This window comes from Pinus tabuliformis, chromosome 1_1 (genome assembly GCF_031772625.1).
Source record: "Pinus tabuliformis cultivar Carrire ecotype Pingquan chromosome 1_1, CPIR1, whole genome shotgun sequence".
In the NCBI taxonomy this organism is placed as follows: Eukaryota; Viridiplantae; Streptophyta; class Pinopsida; order Pinales; family Pinaceae; genus Pinus; species Pinus tabuliformis.
In genome coordinates this window covers 965,798,015-965,818,172 of record NC_142297.1, presented here as the reverse complement: position 1 = coordinate 965,818,172, position 20,158 = coordinate 965,798,015, and the positions used below count along the sequence as shown (strand labels likewise).

The 20,158-nt window shown below is 38.5% G+C and overlaps 1 protein-coding gene across 2 annotated transcripts in view; it reads left to right on the top strand.

Annotated features, from left to right (window-relative positions):
* Positions 1–20,158, top strand: part of LOC149217708 (uncharacterized) — a 369,289-nt gene that overhangs the window by 45,708 nt on the left and 303,423 nt on the right. For both annotated transcript variants that reach the window (XM_089393059.1, XM_089393058.1), the window contains exons 2-4: positions 5,089–5,273; positions 5,444–5,567; positions 5,673–5,767. In XM_089393059.1, coding sequence (XP_089249185.1) covers positions 5,089–5,273; positions 5,444–5,567; positions 5,673–5,767 — 404 coding nt within the window. The remainder of the gene's footprint in view (positions 1–5,088; positions 5,274–5,443; positions 5,568–5,672; positions 5,768–20,158) is intronic.

Genomic DNA, 20,158 nt, shown 5'->3' with positions numbered 1-20,158 from the left:
AATAAATACCCATTTCCGTGACACAAAATATGATCTAGTAGACTAAATGACTTGTAATAAAATAATCTAACCAAATAGTTATAATTATTCCCAAATCACTTTTATAGAGACTCGATAAATAACACTAGGACTCATTTAAAATTTTGACAACAAAATCCACCCTAGCTTTGGGGTGAGGCTGGATGGAAAAACTCTGCCGATCATCCGTGTTTAGAAACACACATGAATCAGTGAGACTAAAAGCCTCTTAGGATAGAAATCATCATCTAGAAAAATAAATTTACCTAGGTTGTTACATACATTTGTCTTATTAGGATCATTTACATTACAAAATGCAGAATGGTTTTACAAAACTCCAGTGTGCATATAGTCGATAATGATGAATCCGTGGATCATCTGAGTGCTTGGACATGATGGAAATCCATGCGCGAAAAAATGTGCAGCTATGGAGTAGTTGACATGGAGTGGTCGACAACACCCATAGAAGCTTCAACTTCAAACCATTCTTTTTCAAGGATCGTATCATCTCAAATAAGGGCAAAGCCTCTCAATCTATTCATAACTTCAAGCACTTTGAATAAAACCCATGATGTCTTATGTTCAAGACTATTGCAAGTAACCACTAGCTATTGCAGGGTCTCAACCTTGCTATTCCAGACTCTTTCTATGTTTGTTAATTTGATATTAGAATGGAGATTATCTTTTTGTCTTCTTTTGCTATTTATTTTCTTGATGAAAGATTCCACATAGTTTTCATTAAAACATTCATCTTGTTTAAGTTCAATTTCTAATTTTTCCTCAAGCAAAAGAATTTTATTTACCAAAACAATGACACTATTGATGTCTTCCCAAAGATCAAGGAATGAGGTTATCCTATCCTCTTTATTATTTGATAGATTTCTCACCCTGAGAAAAACTCTTGTATTGTTTTAAGTCCATTGGAACTGTTTGGAGGGTCATTATGAATATCTTCATGTGCATGGGTAGTAAGTGGTTTTGCAAATAGAGACTTTCGATTCATTTATTTCTGCAACTTCACCACACTTTTCCTATATTCTTGAGGCTCCTCTTCCTATTCATCTAGTATGTGCTTCAAAATTCTTTCTTGAGCTGATATATTGCGAAACCTTAAATTGCGGAAATTAACAGATTTTAACAACATTTATACTTAGAATATACTAGTGTATGTTTGAAACCCTACTAGTGTATGTTTGAAACCCTAATTTTAACAAAATTAGTGCTAAGTAACCTGACAATGAAATCTTTAAACAACATCTATCAATTCATTGGTGAATATTTACATGGAATTTTGTTTGGAGATGTTTTTGCTCTCGCTCTCGCTCCTGCTACCAAATTGACTCTTTTGTCCTTCGAGCCTATTTGGGATAAGCCTATCCGGTTCCGAGACCTAAAAGACTTTGAAATAACGGTCTTCTGGCCCTCGTGCCCAAAACTGCAAGAACAATTGTTGCTCTCTGTCTGTGGCTCTCTGTATTTCTTCCTTCGTCTCTCAGACTAGAAAATAAGAACCGAATCGTACCCTTCATGCTTTCCTCGGCCTCCTTATATTCCTCTCGATGTCCACCGTCTCCACAGTTATCACCGCCTTCCCTTCCTTTGTTGTCGGTCTCCTCTTTTCTAGAATTGCCCCCCTCCTCTGTTTAGAGGTGGTAGTATTTGTTAAAATGTAATGGAGCATTGGATATAGTTTTATTTATTTAGTTTATGTAGTATCATTATCTTGTTTTATTAGTTTCTATTTTAATTAAATTACTTTATTTAGGAGTTAAACAAATCATTTTATTTAAAAGTTAATAAACTAGTTTATTTAAATAAATTACTTTATTTAGTTTAGTTATAAATTAAATATATTTACTTCATAATTCATTGTGTTTATCCTTTTGATTAATACATTAATTATATATAATGGTGGCATACCTATCAAGTACCCCATTTGATATATTCATTATATTCTGGTGTATTTGGAATTTACCTCGATAATCAATTCATTATCTCGAACTTAGACATTTTCCAAAGTTAGCTAGTATGTGTACTAGTGCAATACATGTGATATATGCATATGTAGCTATCATATGCATGTCTCGTATCCATGCTAATATTTCTATGTTCCTTATAACTCGAGGTGGGTCATTACATACAACCCTCCCTCAGTGTATCATTAATTATTTTAGCAATTACTGTAATTATGTAAGTTTCTTTTAATTTTTTTTAATTTGTGTTTTGAACATTTATTGGTTTGCAATTTTAAATGTCATGCCCTGTCTCAAGCTATTCTAAAATCATCTTATCCTTTCTAATCTCTTCCACTCCTATCCTATCCATCCTCTATTGTAATATGTCATGGTGTCGACTATTCTGATCTAACCATTCATAAACCTCAAGGGTGACAACATCGACCATATTGACCAGATTTCCCAGTAGGCATCTGACAGTCATCATCACACATCTAGGGGAGTGTGGTTCGCACAATCCTCCCATGGCTCTAGGTTTTGGAGGATAAACGGTGGAAATACCTCCACACCTCCTAGTAGAACCTGGGTCAACACCCTATCATGGAATCTCATTAAGCCTCAATTGTTCTTGGAGTTTTGTCATCACGTGGGTCGGTTTGGTAACGATACTTTTCACAATGTAAACACTTGTCCACACATTATAACATATGCATCAATATACTCAAAACCATATATCATTTTTTGGGATTCAATTGCGTTAAGTAAGTCATTTATCTATGACAATTTCCATGAGAGGCAGTCGTAATTGACCAATTTCTCATGATTTTTGAATAGTCCACTTAGCACTCATTGCATCGGGTGATTCTCAAAACTACTTATATTCAAATAACAGTTTTTATGCATTCCTAATATGTGGTTATCTGTGATATTGATCTTTGAGTTCATATAACATACTTGGCTCTGTCCAGACTCCAAACCATATATCCGTAAGTTAGCTTTCATATTAAGTAGTTAAATGTAGTCATACTTTTATTTCCATCTCATTAATAATGTTGATATGCAAAAAATAAAATAAAAATTATAGATATCTTATCCATAACATAATTCATAATTCAGGTTTCATAGCAATTTTAATCAAATACTAGATTTTATATTGATATCTACGTACCGACAGAGTTAAGCAAATAACATATTTCTTATTGGTATCCATGTACCAACAAAGTAAAATAAAATTCATTCTTACATGTAATAGTTCAAAATGATGGTCTTAAGTATCCAATTAAAATAAAGTAAAAGTATAGAAAATAAGGTTTTAAGTTCTTCAAAATCAACACAAGTTGGGGTATTTTCGACATATGGTCTTTGTGTCTTCCTAGGTAGCTAATCTAGGATTATACCTGTCCCATTGGACTTTAACTTGGTCTACTGATACCATAATGTGAAGCCTTAAATTTTGGAAATTAACAAATTTTAACATTTATGCACAGAATAAACCGGTGTGTGTGTGTGAAGCCCTAATTTTAACAAAATTAATGCTCAATAACCCAACAGTGAAATTTTTAAACAACATTTATCAAGTCATTGGTGAATACTTACTTGGAATTTCGTTTGGAGATGTTCCTAAGTTGTTGTCGCTCCTGCTACCAAATCGCCCCTCTTGTCTTCCCAACCTATTTGGTGTCAACTTATCCGGTTCCCAGACATAAAAGACTTTGAAATAGCGGTTTTCTGACCCCCTGCCCAAAACTTCAAGAACAATTGTTGCTCTCTGTCTGCGACTCTCTGTATTTCTTCCTTCGTCTTTCAAACTAGAAAATAAGAACTGAATTGTACCCTTCATGCTCTCCTCGATCTCCTTATATTCCTCTCGATGTTCACCGTCTCCACAATTATCACCGCCTCCCCTTCCTCTGTTGTCGGTCTCCTCCTTTCTAGAATTTCCCCCCTCCTTTGTTTAGAGACAGTGGTATTTATAAAAATTTAATGGAGCATTGGATATAGTTTTATTTATTTAATTTATGTAGTATCATTATCTTGTTTTATTAAATTCTACTTTAATTAAATTACTTTATTTAGGAATTAAATAAATCATTTTATTTAAATGTTAATAAATTACTTTATATAGTTTAATTAAGCTAAATTATGAATTAAATATATTTACTTCATAATCCATTGTATTTATCCTTTTGATTAATACATTAATTTTATGTAATGGTGGCATACCTATCAAGTACCCCACTCGATATATTCATTATATTATGGTGAATTAGGAATTTACCTCGATAATCAATTCATTATCTTAAACTTAGACATTTTTCAAAGTTAGGCCATATGTGTACTGGTGCAATATATGTGATATATGCATATGTAGCTATCATATGCATGCTAATATTTCTATGTTCCCTATAACTCGAGGTGGGTCATTACATATATCTACCTAGGGTAGCTGGCTATTCAAGTTTTTTAACTTCAGAGAAATCAAAATAGCAACAATGGTAAGATGGAGTTCTTGGCAGAATCACACGAATAATAGATTTGACAAGTGTTAGTAGTTGTTGTAAGACAGTCTTCTGTGGAACTACTAATCCAAAGGTTGTTAATACTAGATTGAAAATATATCGGAAACCCTATGTCCTGATGGAAAAATGTTGTGAAATGTCAAACCTGTTTCTGAATCATGGCATGACTACATCCTTGTTACAGTGGGATCATATTGTGACATGGAGCTAGTTGCATCTGTTACAATTGTATGGATAAACTGCAAACCAAATGTCATTTCTGGTAGGTGATGTTAAAGTGGAAAAAAAACGTAGGTTGCTGTAAAGTTAAAACTTTTAGAGAGTCAATCTTCTTGAGTACACCCTCCTAGTAGAATAGGATCATATATCAACTCTTTGGGGATTAAAGTGCTAATATGTGTATGAGAACTTTGTTTGATAACTACTCAACCAGATTTATTTTTAAAAATTGGCAAATCCTCTGTAAATTAGGGTACGTTCATGAACACACAAGTATTATGATGTTTTAATTTATATTATCGGAATATCAATTGTATTTGTTTTAATCTTTACTTTATTTTTATGCTTACTGTGTAATATAACTTCAATTTTTGTAGGAGGACGTATATGAGAAAGTAATGCATCCTTTACTTAAAGACTTTGAGGACGGAAAGAGTTGCTTGTTAGTTGCCATGGGGCCGACTAGTTCAGGGAAAACACATACCATGTTTGGAAATGTTAAGGAACCGGGTCTGATCCCTCGCACGATGAAAAAGCTTCTGTCTCCTGCCAAAGAAATCAGGTAAAGATATCTAGGTTGTCTAGTGATATCAAATATCCCTTCTACTTAGTCATTACATGTTGTAGAAGGCCTTGCATTCAATAGCCAGGAAAATCATTTGAGGGCACTTTCTTACATGTGTATATTCATTGTTTTGCATATGATTAATATCTTTGTCAATTTGACTCTAGGAGTTATTTTATCTCAATGTTTGAGATATATTCAGAACGAGGAAGAGGAGAAAAAATCATTGATCTATTTCAAGATGGTGTAGAGTTGAGCTTACAACAGTGCAACGTTAAGGGGCTACAAGAGGTAAGGATGTGATGTACAATGTCGAGTTAATCATGGGAACATTAATTATGATTTAAGGGCTTTAATTTGTGTCTCAACTTGAGATGAATTAAGAATAAATTACAGGTTTCAATTGCGAGCATGCAAGAGGCTGAATCCTTTCTTTCTCAAGGTCTGCAGAAGCGCACTACAGCAGCTACTAATGCTAATAGTCAGTCGAGGTATGGTGCAATACTATGTCATTTATTTCCGTTGTGTAAGTCAATATATCATGATATTCAATATTTCCTTTTCTATTTAGATAAAATGACAATGACCATCAAAATTTTAGGAAGTGTCTTTACCTTAATTTGGATCTGAATTCCTTTGTTTGAGATTATATTGCTGATGATTTAATGTTAATCTTCTCATTTTTCTATTCCATTTAACAAGAAATTAGACAGGCTTCTTGCATTTTCAGAATACCCTCTATGAGTGATAGGTAATTGTCTAGTTATATTTCTAAGAGTTAAATCAAAATAGAAACATGTGGAGTGCAACACGACTCATCATTAGGATGAAAATTACGAGATTATAGCTTTTTCCGCTGATGATGAGTGGAGTGTTTCACTGAAATATGTTGGCCCAAAAATATTTCACACAGTAAAACCTAGAAATTCAATGACAGTTTGTCCAGCTGCAAAAGTCTCCATTCTAATATCTTTGAGTTTTTTCAAGTGGAAGCATTTGATTTTGCTTAGGAACTTAGGAGTAAGTTTAAAGAGGAATTTTAATTTGCAATGGTTGAAGGAGAGTTAAGTTCTTTTATAGAGTAGAAGATTGAGAAACATGGGGATCACCTTCAGACTTATATGCAGTTTGTGATGGGCTAGTTTGGGTAACAAAACAGTTCATCTGTTTTTAAATGCAAAATTGCAAGCCCAAGCAACAACACTTGTGAAAGCATAAAAATAAGCTGGGAGCTAAGAACAATATACTTAGATCAGTAGTTATTTGTTTATTTATTAATTTTTGTCTTTTAGATTTCTTTTTAAAATATCATACAATATAGACAATTACAATATGATGGTGAAACTAACAAGCTCGTTCAGTTTTCTATGTGATTGGGATATGGCGTGATATACTACAAGATGTTTAGCTATAAAAACACAATTTGTGGAGTTGTTATGTTTTAATACCATTGCTATTTTTATTATAGAAGACCACATATTTTCTCATTCTCAACTAACTCTTTTATGTTTTTTTCTTGCAAGTACCTTCTTGTCATCTGTAACTAGTAGGTTAGTGAATCATCCCATTTTGCTTCAATATTGCATAAAGATAATAAAAACATTCTATAGTATTCTTACCTATCCTTGTAGAAACTGTATTGGCTCTCTCTCTCTCTCTCTCTATATATATATATATTTATATTTCCAAGGAAACCTTGTGGGGAAACCCTTGTGCACTTCCCTGCATCTCGCAGATGGCACCCTATGTAAACCATTCAGCATTGATTGTGGCACCTGGCCTGGCAGGGACATCAAGTGAGGCAAGTAATAGGGGCAGTCAGCTTGGGGGATCGACCCTGGTAGCTCCTCCATGAAGCTCAAAGCACTCAATCACTTGAGCTAGCCCACATGAAAAACTTGGCTTTTGGAGGGCATGAGAATTTCCAGAGCTTCTTAGACCACCAGGGCAGAGGAGGCCTGTTTTCATGTTTTGCTAGAGTTAGATATCTTTGGGCTATATTGTCTAGAGGGAGCCATGGAACAAACCAAAGAATCCTCAGAAAGGGGCAGAGAAATAAGTCAATGTCTCAACAAGTCCGTGTAGGGCATCCATTCCTGGGCTAAGTGATCCTTGAGATCAATGTTACTTGGGAGCGGGAGCGGAAGCGGGAGCGGGAGCGACCATTTTCAGAAGCTCCCGGTTTGGGAGCGAATCCCGGAGCGATTTTTTAAAAATATATATATTTTTTATATTTTTTAATTTTTGATACATATATGTCAACAAAAACATGTAGAATGATGAAATAGACATAAAAAACATAAAAAAACATAAAAAAACATAAATTGATCATTGAACCATATCACATCAATCATCTAGAAATTATAATCGTCATCAACCTTAGTAAAATTAAAATACATATTACAACTGCAACATATTGAGTCTTATAAATCATGATTCATCAAATTCAATATTAAAGTTTCAACTTCAAGCTTTCAGAATTGAAAATTCAATAACATTTATCATCATTGATCACCAAAGTAACAAGTTGTACTTGTAAGCCAAGTTTAACCATTACAAGAAGTAATATCGAAGATATTTCTAAGTCCTGACTCCTAACTTCTAACTGTTAACATGATATGAAATGTTAAAAATTTATAAAATGAAACATGAATAATGAGATGAAATGAAACAACTTTAGTGACTAGTCTTTCACAAAGCATCATATTCATAATTCACAATCATTACCAATGAGTTATAATTGCCAAGGCCCAACTTCAAACTTCAAATTTTCATTGTCACAGTGATATAATGTTTACAAAAAATATCATAATGTCATAATGATATGAAAGAGTCAAGAGTCAAGAGTCAAGGACTCAAAACTCAACACTGAACAGTTATGAAAACTAAAGTGACAAGTCTAATAGAAACTAAAAAAGACAAGTAAACTGTAAATCTACAAGTGGCCCTTGCCACGAGAGTCTCCAGGAGTATAAGTAGGTCGTGGTGGTCTTCTAGGAGTCTCCCGCCCAGACCGACGACCAGAACTAGAGCCTCCACGCGAGGGTGCCGATGGAGGTGGCGACAGCAATGGAACAAGACTCGGGCCCCGATAACTTCTACTGGATGGTGGAGGTGGAGGTGCCATGGCTGCTGCAGCTGCTTCAGCTTCATCCCGTACAAGCTCCTCTTCTAGTTCTTCCATATGTACAATGCCATCCTCCAAATTGTCGTCCTCAGGGTGATTGTCCCAAATTTTATATGTGGGATCTTCATTAGCCCGATCACAGTAATGGCTCAACAACCTCAAGTTGTAGTGCACATAAACCAAGCTTTCTGCTCGGTTTTCGTTGAGCCTGTTTCTTTTCACATTATGTATATAACTGTAGGTGCTCCAACACCTCTCTGCAGAAGAAGAATTTACAACCTGTGAAAGAACTTTTATTGCCAATTTTCGCAAAAGTCCGTGGTCGCCATATGTTTCCCACCATGTGAGAGAATCAAATTTATCTTTGTCATCCATTGCATGGAAGTTACCATACAAACCACTGCCAGTGAAGTATCTGCCTATTTCAAGGCGCACAGCTGCACATTCCTCCCTGTCAGGCACCAACTTTTCTAATGCTTCCAGATATCCTCTAGTTACCTCTCGATCTAAATGGGGTTTGGTCCTAACACCACCCCCTGCTGCAGGTTTGCCCAACCAAGAATCTGAGTAGTATTTTGGCGTAAGGATATACGCCAAGCAATGTAGTGGAAGGTTAAGCCTATTCCACCGTTCACACACACAATCGTGAATCAGTTTGTACAAGTCGGGATCTTTGTTATGAACAATGTCTTTTATTTCCCCCAACATGGTATCCATTTGCTCATACACCTCGCCAATCACTGGTTTGTCTGTATCTGCAAACCGAATCATGTTATAAATTGGCTTGGTGAAATCCAATACCTGTCTCACAGTTGTCCAAAACTGCCCATCAAGAGCGGCCTCCTCCACCGTTTCAAAACCTGCAATGTCAGCTACATTTGTAGCCCTTTCCTTTAACACCTGCCAATGTGGACTTGATACCATGCTAGCTAATGCCTCTCTTACCTTCAAAAGGCGCCTGAAGGTGAGGTAATAGCTACCAAATCTAGTCCTCGCAATCTTCAGCAACTCCAATCTCGAGTGACTGCGGAAAAGGCCATGGGTATTGCTATGATTTGTAATAAATTTTATCATTTTTTTTTTCCTTTCTTGTACAAATCACCAATCCATTGGTATTGTTCATTTTTGTTTTTGACAATATCATGCAACAGAAGGTTCAATGTGTGAACCAAACATCCAGACCAAAATATGTTCGGGTATTTATCCTCAATAATTGCTCCCGCTGCCTTACAATTAGGAGCATTATCAGTGATGACTTGGATGACATTGTATGGGCCAATACGCTCAATTGTTTCAAGCAATGCTTCTGCAATGTTGATAGCGGTCTTGAACTTGTCTGAGTAATCATGTGCAGCTAGAAAGATGGGACCACTAACAGACACAGCAAGAACACTTATCAATGGCTTGCCTTTTACATTTGTCCATCCATCAGATACAATGGACACCCCATTGTCAGTCCAAGAACTTGTCATTTTATTCAAAGAATGTGATATTTTTGCTTTTTCATGATCAAGGCCAACAGTTCTTGCCTTGTCATACCCAGGGCTCTTGTATCCTTTAGGGGCATCATTTATGGCAGAAACCATTTCGTGCCAATAAGGTGAGCGTAGAACATTGAATGGTATCCCACATGCATAGAGGAACCTGTAAACTTTTGAATCCACATCATTCCTACACCCCTCATCAAGGAAATCTGATATGGTTCTACGGCGTAAAGATGATGACCCTGTGCCTCCATGTCCATATCCACTGCCTTGGGAGGATGCTGAAGGAGTTCTTTGTGAGCTTGGTTCAAAGAAACCCCTTGATCTTTTTGCTCTGTATTGGGCGTCCTCCTCTTCCTTTATGTATTTGGCTCTATCTGCTGTTGACACCTTGTCACAAGTTTTGATTCCTATTTGTTTCTCTCCATCCCATGGCCTTTTCCCGCAGAGGTGTCTTCTAGCACGGGTGTATGAGCCTGTGTAGTCAGTGTTGCAATGGGGGCAATGAAATTTAGTGGTTCCACCCCCTCTCCCTGTTTCAGCCCTGTGAACATATTTCCACAATGGAGTTTGGTCTTGTTTAGTTTTTTGACCCTCATGTTCACCCTCCTCCACATCCTCCTCACTGGGGTTTTCACCCATTTGACTTCCTCCGGCTTCTTCATTCACCTCTTCAGTTTCAGGCCCCCTCCGTTTCCTACTCTCCACCACCATAATAACCAGAAAGGGGACCAGGAAGAGGAAAATGCCAATAAAAATGCTCAGGTCCATCGTGTTTGATGTTTGTAGGGTTTGAGTCTTGAATCTGCAAATTAATTTAGTTTATTGGGATTAATTCATTTAATTTATTAATTTAATTTAAATTAATGATCTTTAAAGTCAAACAGGTAAATGAAACTAACCAAATTAACTACCTAACCAGCTAAACTAACTAAATGATTAAGTTACTTACCTCTGCAAGCTTCCTCCTCGCTCCTTGGCACTTGCTCCTCGCTCCTCAGCTCTGGCTCCTTGCTCCTCAGCTCTTGCTCCTTGCTCCTTTGCTCTTGCTCAGCTCTCAATCTCAAGCTCAATGAAGTTGAAATGAGTTTTTTTTGGCCCATTGGGCTTATAAACAAAAAAAAATTAGTTAAATTTTTTTGATTTTTCGGGTCCGGCGGAATTTTTTTCCGCCGAACCGCTCCCGGAGCATTTTTTAATGCCCGGGAGCGATCAGGGAGCGATCGCTCCCCGATCGCTCCCGGGCATTAAAAAGCGCTCCGGGAGCTCGGGAGCGATCGCTCCCTGAAACGCTCCCTATCAGAGCAGGGAGCGTAATTTTTTTTAAGGGAGCGCGCTCCCGAAAATCGCTCCCGTCCGGGAGCGATTTTGGGAGCGCGCTCCCGACCCGCTCTCGAGCCGCTCCGGCCCGGAGCGCGCTTCGGGAGCGGGTTCGAGGGGGGGGGGCGCTCCCCCGCAACACTGCTTGAGATGAAGTTCGATTGCTTCCTTCCAAACCTGCAGGCCAATATAACCAGCCCTATTTGATACCTGATGGAGGAAGTAATAACCCTGATTTTTTAGATTATGGACCAACTGGTCAGAAAGGATATGTGAGTCCCTGCTACCAATCCAGGGGCCCTTCGCAATGAGATGATTTGTACCATCACCCACCTTCCATCTGAGTCCCATAGTGATGAGGTCCACAGAATTTATGATAGCTCTCCAAACAATTGAATTGTTCTGGGCAGATTTCCTTGAAGATCTGAGCAAATCCATCTATGGAGCAGGGTAATTATATTTCTGTACCATAATTTGGGACTAGAGTCCTGCTCCATTTATCAACCTGCAAGCACCCTTGGCTGCAAGGGCTTTTGAGAACAAAGTGAGATTTTTTAGGCCCCAGCCACCCAAGGCTTTTGAAGGGAAATAAGGGAGCAAGCTACCAAAGCAAAGAGTTTTATATCCTGGTATTTTTATCAAGTCATATTTTATCTAATCTTATATAATTACAATGCATGCACTTCTAATTAGTTTGCATTTATATAATCTTATTCTAAATAATTGAAGTTCATGTAAACTGTGTGCATGCCTTATTTCAACTGGGTTGCAAAATTGCAAGCACTATCTTCATCATAAAAACGTTTGATGTATAAATTGGGCATTGGTTTCAATAGTCTTTTAATAGCTTCTTTGCTTTATTTCATTTCAAGCCTCACCTTCAATCTTTCAAATTTATCATTGCTTAATGCTTTAATATGAATATTTGCTAGCTAATGTTAAAACCTACAATGGATCATGTTAATCTGTATTGTCTTGGACCTCCTCTTTGATCTAGTGTCTTTTAACCATTGGCCTTATTTCTTGCATGAGTCGTAGGATTCTTTGTGAATTGGAAAAGTTTTTTATTAGGGCAAAAGAGAGGTGCAACTTGTGATACTTATAAGTTATAGGTGTTAACTTAATTGGTTAAAGAAATGAAATAGAGAGGAACTGTGCACAAATTAAATAAACAACAAAGTATGGAGTGGATTGTTGTTAGAAATAGCACAAGAACACCTACGATAAATTGACACAAGATATTTGATGGGAAACCCTGACGGGGAAGAAAACCCTCTATGAAAGTTCTTTCCTTGTAATACATTCAATCCTCTACGAAGGATGCTCAATGGTTACTATCAAGTAAAGGTATCAGAAAGAGAGCTAGATTGGAATTGGTTTGTCCCAAAATTATGAAATGGACTAGGACCAGATTGGTACGGATGAAGAACTGGGACAAAACCAGCTGGAAAAAATACTTGAAATATTAAATCTTTAGTTAAAATAACATATTCATGTAAATCAATGTATTTTGAAACCATTAGAGAACAGATGTGCAAAATTTGTGCATTTTATTTTATGTAAGGGTGCAAAAAGAAAAATTAGATTGACATGTAAGTTTTGAGATACAATTTATAATTTTGAGAGAAAATATATAGTCCCTGAGTTTCTAAATGGTCTCTAAAATCCAAAATTCATCATACTCCAATGAAATTACATAGCATTCTCAAAATCATCCTTTAGATCTTGTAGATCTTCCTCTGCATGTGTATCCTCAGTTAAACAATGAATAAACAGATTATATGGGAGGCGCCGAATATATGGTTTTTATTATAAAATGGGGTTGCTGTATACAAGGGGATGGATCCCTATATTTCCTTAATGAGGTGGCTTATTATGCCTACCTTACCTAACAACTCTAGCTATTGACTTTTTATTAGCAAAACTAATGCCACTTTTTTAAGTTACTTCACATTTTGTGTCCTAATTATAGTATAGACTCTAGTATTGGAGTGTTAAATATTCCAACAATATTCTCCCTTATCATGGAAATTGTTGATTTTTCAAGTGCAATAGGTACAAGCACAAATTTCTGAAACTCACAAGTACTTCTAATGATATTGATATTATCTTTAGCACTTGCAGTTTATCATTAAGCAATTACACTTCGGAAATTCAACCATAAAATGAAGTAGGACAGAGAGATCACGATAGAACAATGATGCAGAAAGACACAAGAAGATTTACTCTGGGAAAACACTCTTCTAGGGAAAAACCCAACAACCTTCTCTTAGAGAAGTTGCCTGATTCAACAAGAGATACATGTGAAAATTTCAAGTTTGAAATCCTATTGCAAAAACTGGAATTAATTCTTCTAATTGTTAATTAACAATTTATTTGCTATGACAAATATTGAATAAATCACACTGCAACCTTCACAAATAAAATTGCGGAAAATAATAGTGTTGGAAACTGAGAAATATGCTAGCACACATAAAAATTGACAATTATTTTTGGACAAATGTCCCCGGAAAAACCCAACTTGGGAAAACCGGTGCAACCACTGAGGGTTTTAATTATTAAGCAACATCGAAATTATCTGAGTAAAATATGTAAAAATTCCTAAACTGGAATCCCTACTGTAGCGACTGATGATATTTCTCCTATTTGTTAAATTCCTTCAACCAAATTACTTGCAGTTTCCTACGACAAATATCTAAATACATACACTGCAACCTTCAATTAATTAAATATTATGCAGAAATAAGAGACTGAGCGAGAAAAAAAATACAACACAAATGACACCGTTATTTTTGGACAAATGTCCCCCGGAAAAACCCAATGTGGGAAAACCGATGCAACAATTTTGAGGGTTTATTATTATTAAGCAGTAGCAAATTCTGAATATATCTCTGAATACCTCATGGGTTATTCAGTTGCAGAGAGAAATACTAACAGAAAGATTTGTGATATTACCTCACACAATCATTGAGAAAAATCCTCGCTGACCCATCTGGGGTGACGCAGGGTCAACGCTGCGCAGAGAGGGGCTGACGCAGTCCAGAGAGAGGCTGACGCTGGGGTTTCTGGGGCAAATTTGTGCTGAGTAGCCACTGGAAGGTCTATCTAGGGTTTCAACCAGGAGATTTGTCAAAAACTGAGAGTTATTACTACTAAGGAAATTCTCTGTTGGGTAGGCCAATTTCGACACCCAGATTGTACTTTGATATTGCTTAATAAGAAAACCCTCAGATCGCTGCATCGGTTTTCCCACATTGGGTTTTTCTGAGGACATTAGTCCAAAAATAATGGTGTCATATGCTGTGATTGTTTCTGTTTCCTTTAGTTGCCGATTTGTAATATGTTGAACATGCACCAGTGTTTATTTTTAGTATTTACATTGTAAATAACTTGTTAAGTAAAATAACAAGTAGGTAGGAATAAATCAGAAAAAGTGCATGGAGGGTTTCTAACCAAGTAAACTTAGAAACTTCAACATGGTATCAGAGAGTGACTGCAGATCACAGGAGGACTAAGGACATCAGTCAAGCGGAGCGATAGTAGTAGAAAACAACTGTCCCGAGGTGACAGAAGCTGTTTCTAACAGAGCAACAACAAGGTAAGGGTGATGCAGTGCCTACGTCATCAAAGGTGAGCCAAGAGGAGGCAACGCAGAGGTTAAGGAAGGAAAAGGGAGCCTCATGCAGAGCCACGCAGTACTGGGAGGGCTGACGCAGTTGGCTAAGGAGGCTGGGTTGCTGGTGCCGGGATTGCACAGAGCCTGGGAGCTCTCACCTTCAGGTTGCTGGGGTTTAGAAGGCTGTGGGAATATTGCAGAGTGGAGCTGGTGAGGTACTGTAGTCAGAACAATACTTGAAAGAGAAAGGCCAAGAGGAGTTGCTACCAAGGGTTTCTAGCCGATGAACCCGGATCAGTGGTGCGGTTGCACAAGACGATCGGAGTAGGGGGCATCTTGACAACAGTAGAAGGATTTCCAGGAGGGAAATCAGGACTCAGAGGGAGTCTAGAAGAGAACTTCCAGACGGGAAGTAGAGACTCAGAGGAGTCGAACAGAGAACTTCCAGGAGGGAAGTAGAGGAGCATTATGGCACTACACGGAGTAAGAGACCAGGATAGACTGAATGGAGCGTCGAACTTCACAGTCTGGAAGGCCAGAATCTTATCCGTACTTGACAGAAATCGTGTCAAGAACTTCGCCTTGAAGGTAATAGCTATCCCAGTCAACCCCAATGATAACGACAAGTACAAGGAGGCAATGGCGAGGGCCAAGAGCATCATCCTTGATGGGGTCAAGGATCATGTAGTACCACACATAGCCTAGAAGGAAACGACATTTGAGATGTGGGACAGCTGGAGGCTGTCAAGAAATTGTACCAGCATACTTCTGTGTAGAGACGAATTCTACTTGAGAACCAGTGGAGGTTGTATTAGATGAAGAAGGGAGAACTGATTGACACCTTCCTCGGAGGACTGAATGAGATCCAAGATCAATTGAATTCTATAGAAGCGACATCGGATCAGGAGTTGATGGTGAGGACAACCCTGAATGCTGTCTCAGAAGATTGGGAGGTATTTGTCCAGAGTATACTGGGCAGAGGGACTCTCCCACCTTAGGACGAGATGTGGGCAGCTCTTCTCCAGGAAGAGATCAGACGGCAGTCGAAGACGGGTAGCAGCAGCAGGGGGATCAAAGTCAAGCAAGAGGAGGAAGATGTTGCCTTAGCATCCGAGAGAAGGCAAGGAAAGCGGAAGAATAATGATCTCTCGAAGATCAAGTGCTTCCACTGTGGGGAGCTGGGTCATTATGCGACCCAGTGTCCAAGGTAGAAGAGTAAGGGAGAGTCTTCTGAGACTAAGGCAGCGCCAACACGGGCATAGAAGGAAGTTTTGACAGATGATGACTGTTCCATGAGTGCACATGCACGACTTGAACGGATGTGGGGAGACATCAAGCTGTAGTCAGGCGGACTACAGGCGATGAGTAGTAGGATCCTCGAGGTATCCAACCTCTTGGATTAGACCTTGCTATGGGAGCCCCGAAGAGGAGTAGCAGGGCTCGCTGAGTCCGGTAGACACGGATGCGGATGGAGCGGCAGAGAGAGCTACAGTGCAGGAGTCTTGAGACAGCGCGAGGCTAGTAGGCTGCTGCAGTGCGAGAGGCACATGAGTGTTGCACCAATGTAGGATGGCACAGAGAGGTGTGCAACGGTGCGCGATGCAGGGAGTTGTTGCAACAACACAAAGGCTAGAGAGGGAGCACTTGTCAGCGACAGAGGGAGCTTTAGCATCAGTGGGTGTCTCTAGCACAACAGAAAGGTTAGTTGGGAGATTAGTTACTTACTTCTCAGTAATTGAGTTGCAGTGGGCAACACGATCCAACATGATGAGAGGAGGTGCAATGCGGATGTAGTGCTGGGAGAAAGGACCAGCAGTAACACAGATGCAGAGGGAGCTGTCGTACAGATACAACAGTGGCAGTGGCAGAACCATGGGCAGTGCTATAGGATACAACAATGTAGAGGATGGTGGGCAGCAGGCCTAACATCAACACAGGGACCGATGCCAGATGATCAAAGTAATACTCAGTGAGGAGTATTGCTAGAGCACAACCCTCGCTAAGAGGGAGTGTTGATTTGGGGTAGCATCGGATGTGCTCTAGCCACGAAATTTGGTGGAGAGGTTGGGGCACATGAGATCTCCAATACCCAGAAAGGGTTTGGGCAGATTCTAAACAATTCAAGAGATATTAAAATAATTAATATTTTTAATGGAGTCACCAAGTCTAAACTTAGGGAAAATAAAATATTAATGTGTATTAATATGAAACTGTGTTAGAATGGTCCAAAAGACATGGATCAAGCTAGATCTAATCTTATCCGTTGATTAGGGACTTAATCTCGGCTGTTGATATGTCAACAAGAAAAGTATAAGAGGAGGCTTGAAGGTCACTTGGAGAATACACCAGAGTGATCAGTGATTCTATTCTCTAGAGCGAGGTTTGCTAAGAGAGATAGAATTAGTGACCGGGAGATGCAACTGAGGGGCATTTGAGTACAGAGAGACAAAGGGGCAAATATAGTGCCAGGAGAGCAATGCAGTAGCCGGGGAGAGTGACGCAGAGCCAGCCAAGGCTCACGCAGGGCCACGCAGAGGCAGTTGGGAGTTGCGCAGAGCCTCAAAGAGGCCAGCGTTGCTGATGCAGAAGCTCAGAGGGCTGACGCAGGGCCTCCTAAGGCTGACGTAGACCCGTCCAGGGTGACGCAGGGCCAACACTGGGCAGAGAGGGGTTGACGCAGTCCAGAGAGAGGTTGACGCTGGGGTTTTTGGGGTAGTTTTGTGCTGAGTAGTTGCCGAAAGGTTTATCCGGGGTTTCAACCAAGAGATTTGTCAGAAACTGAGAGGTATTACTGCCAAGGAAATTCTCTGTTGGGTAGGCTAGTTTCGGCACCCAGATTATACTTTGATATTGCTTAATAAGAAAACCCTCAGATAGTTGCACCGGTTTTCCCACATTGGGTTTTTTCGGGGACATTAGTCCAAAAATAATGGTGTCATATGGTGTGATTGTTTCTGTTTCCTTTAGTTGCTGATTTGTAATATGTTGAGCATGCATTAGGGTTTATTTTCGGTATTTACATTGTAAATAACTTGTTAAGTAAAATAACAAGTAGGTAGGAATAAATCAGATAAAGTGCATGGAGGGTTTCTAACTAAGTAAACTTAGAAACTTCAACAATTACTTGTCTTGTCATAGTTGATAGAATGGTCTCTGTTGTTGTACTTAGAACTTGGGTATGTCTCTGTTACTTGTCTGTCATCAGTTTCTATTGTATATATCTTTAGGTTAGTTTTGGATATAGTCTTGCACAGAGTCCAGGCCTATATCAAGAATGGGAGTCTTTGTCTACTGCTGCAATAAGTCAACAACAAAAGTGACAAGAACATTTCAGATACGCATTGTAATTTTAATTTGTATTTATTCATTATTATGCACTTACATGTGTTTTGCAGGCAGAGGTAAGTTGAAGGGTATTTTGTTTTTTCCTTTTGAGATGGGGTTTGGCTGGGCAAATTTGCATGCAGGTAGAAGAAGATTCAAGGACAACATCAAGCTAGCATTCGAGAGGTGAAGTATCAAATCAAAGGAGGCATTGCAACGAGACATCCTTTGAAGACATGACAACCATCTGTATATTGTGAAGAATTGTCAAGGCCAAGAGTCATCATTGTAAAGTTGTAAAAGAGTCATTTGTAAAAGAATCAATTTGCCTAGAGTCGAAAAGGAATTATTGGGAGGTATAGGAGTCTCTGTTGGGATGATGTCATGGTTGGGTTGCAGGTCATAGTGTGATTGGGTGTTTGGTCAAAATCATTGTAAATCATATTGTATCGTGGATCGTTGTCCCTGGTACGAGAATCCACACTCTTGTCTCATTTTTAGTCATTATAGGGTGGCAGGGAGGTGCTAGGCTGGTGCATGAAGTCGCCTACAGGTTGGAGCCTGTGAACACTTCAGGGTGGTAGGTTGGTCTAGGATGTTGGGGCATCCATTCAGTTGACTACTGAAGAAACTGAGGTGTCCTTCCAATGGGAGCTGGAGAAGAATGCTTTTTTAGCATTCGAGGAAGTTATTGCTTTCATTTCAGTTGGGGCTGAAGATTAAAGAATTTATTAGAAAAGCGTTCGGTGTTTTTTGACCTCGAGGGGGTTTTCCACCTAAAAATCTTGTTTTTACTTTGTTCTTTCATTTACTATTATTACTACATAAACATTAATAATAATTGAAGATTAACTAATGCTCTAAAAAGATTTAAAAGTGCTAATTGCTAAGGAATATTGATTCACCCCCCGTCTCAGTATTTCCAACAATTGGTATCAGAGCTTGGTTGCTTCAGTAACAACTTAACTGTTGGAAGTCAATTTTCAGAGCATAGAGATGGGAAAGTCAAAGAAGCAGGTTACACGGATTTCAAAGGAAGGTACAAGTACAACAAAATATAAAGAAAGTGAGTATTGTGTACCAACCCCTGACTTTGATGCAGATTAATTATTGGATATGGGAATCCAGGATGGAAGTACATTTGCAGGCACATGGAGTATGGGAATCAATTGTTTCTGGAGACACATCTACTGGCGAAGCTAAAAGGTACAATTCAAAAGTTATGAATGTAATTTTGAATATTTTGCCAAATTTTGTGAAAACAAAAGTTGGTCAATGTTCAACAGCTAAAGCTCTTTGGGAAAAGCTTCATAATCTCTATTCAACAAAGCAATCAGGTCAAGATGGTATTGAAAATTTAGATCCTTCTGATTATGATGAAGAAATGGGAGAAATGAGTAAAGCAGAGTTTCAAAATCAAGTGATCAAGGTGATAAAGGAACTCAAAAGTCAAAAGGAAAAGACAAGACTTTTGGAAGCAGAATTGAAGACAACAAAAAAACTCATCAAAGAAAATGAAAAGTCGGAGAAGATGATTAGTGGTCTTAGAACTCAATTGGAAGAAATCAAGAATACAACAACACGAGACCTCAAGAGAGAAGTCCAACAGAAGCAACAAGAACTCGACACAACGTTTGCATAGATTAGCAACATCACACAACAGATGCAGGAAGCAAAAATTGAGAGGAAGGAATCTGATCAAAGATACATATCCGCTGTTGAGCAAAAGCAAAAGAAATTAGAAACATCTTTAGTAGAAATAAGCAGGCTCAGGATTGAAAATGAGAAGTAGAAGGAACAGATACAGGTTCTCAACAGAGAAGTAGAGAAGACCACTCTTCTCAAGCTACAGGTTGAGGAGGCAGAAAAAAGAAGGAAGATCTTGAAAAGCTGGCTTCAAGAAGATCTTGCTCAAAAGCAAGAAGAACTTGATGCAACCCGTGATGAGATCAACAAACTCAAGGGATTGCAAAAAGAACACTTACAAGATAAGACAGACGAAGAAGAAAAA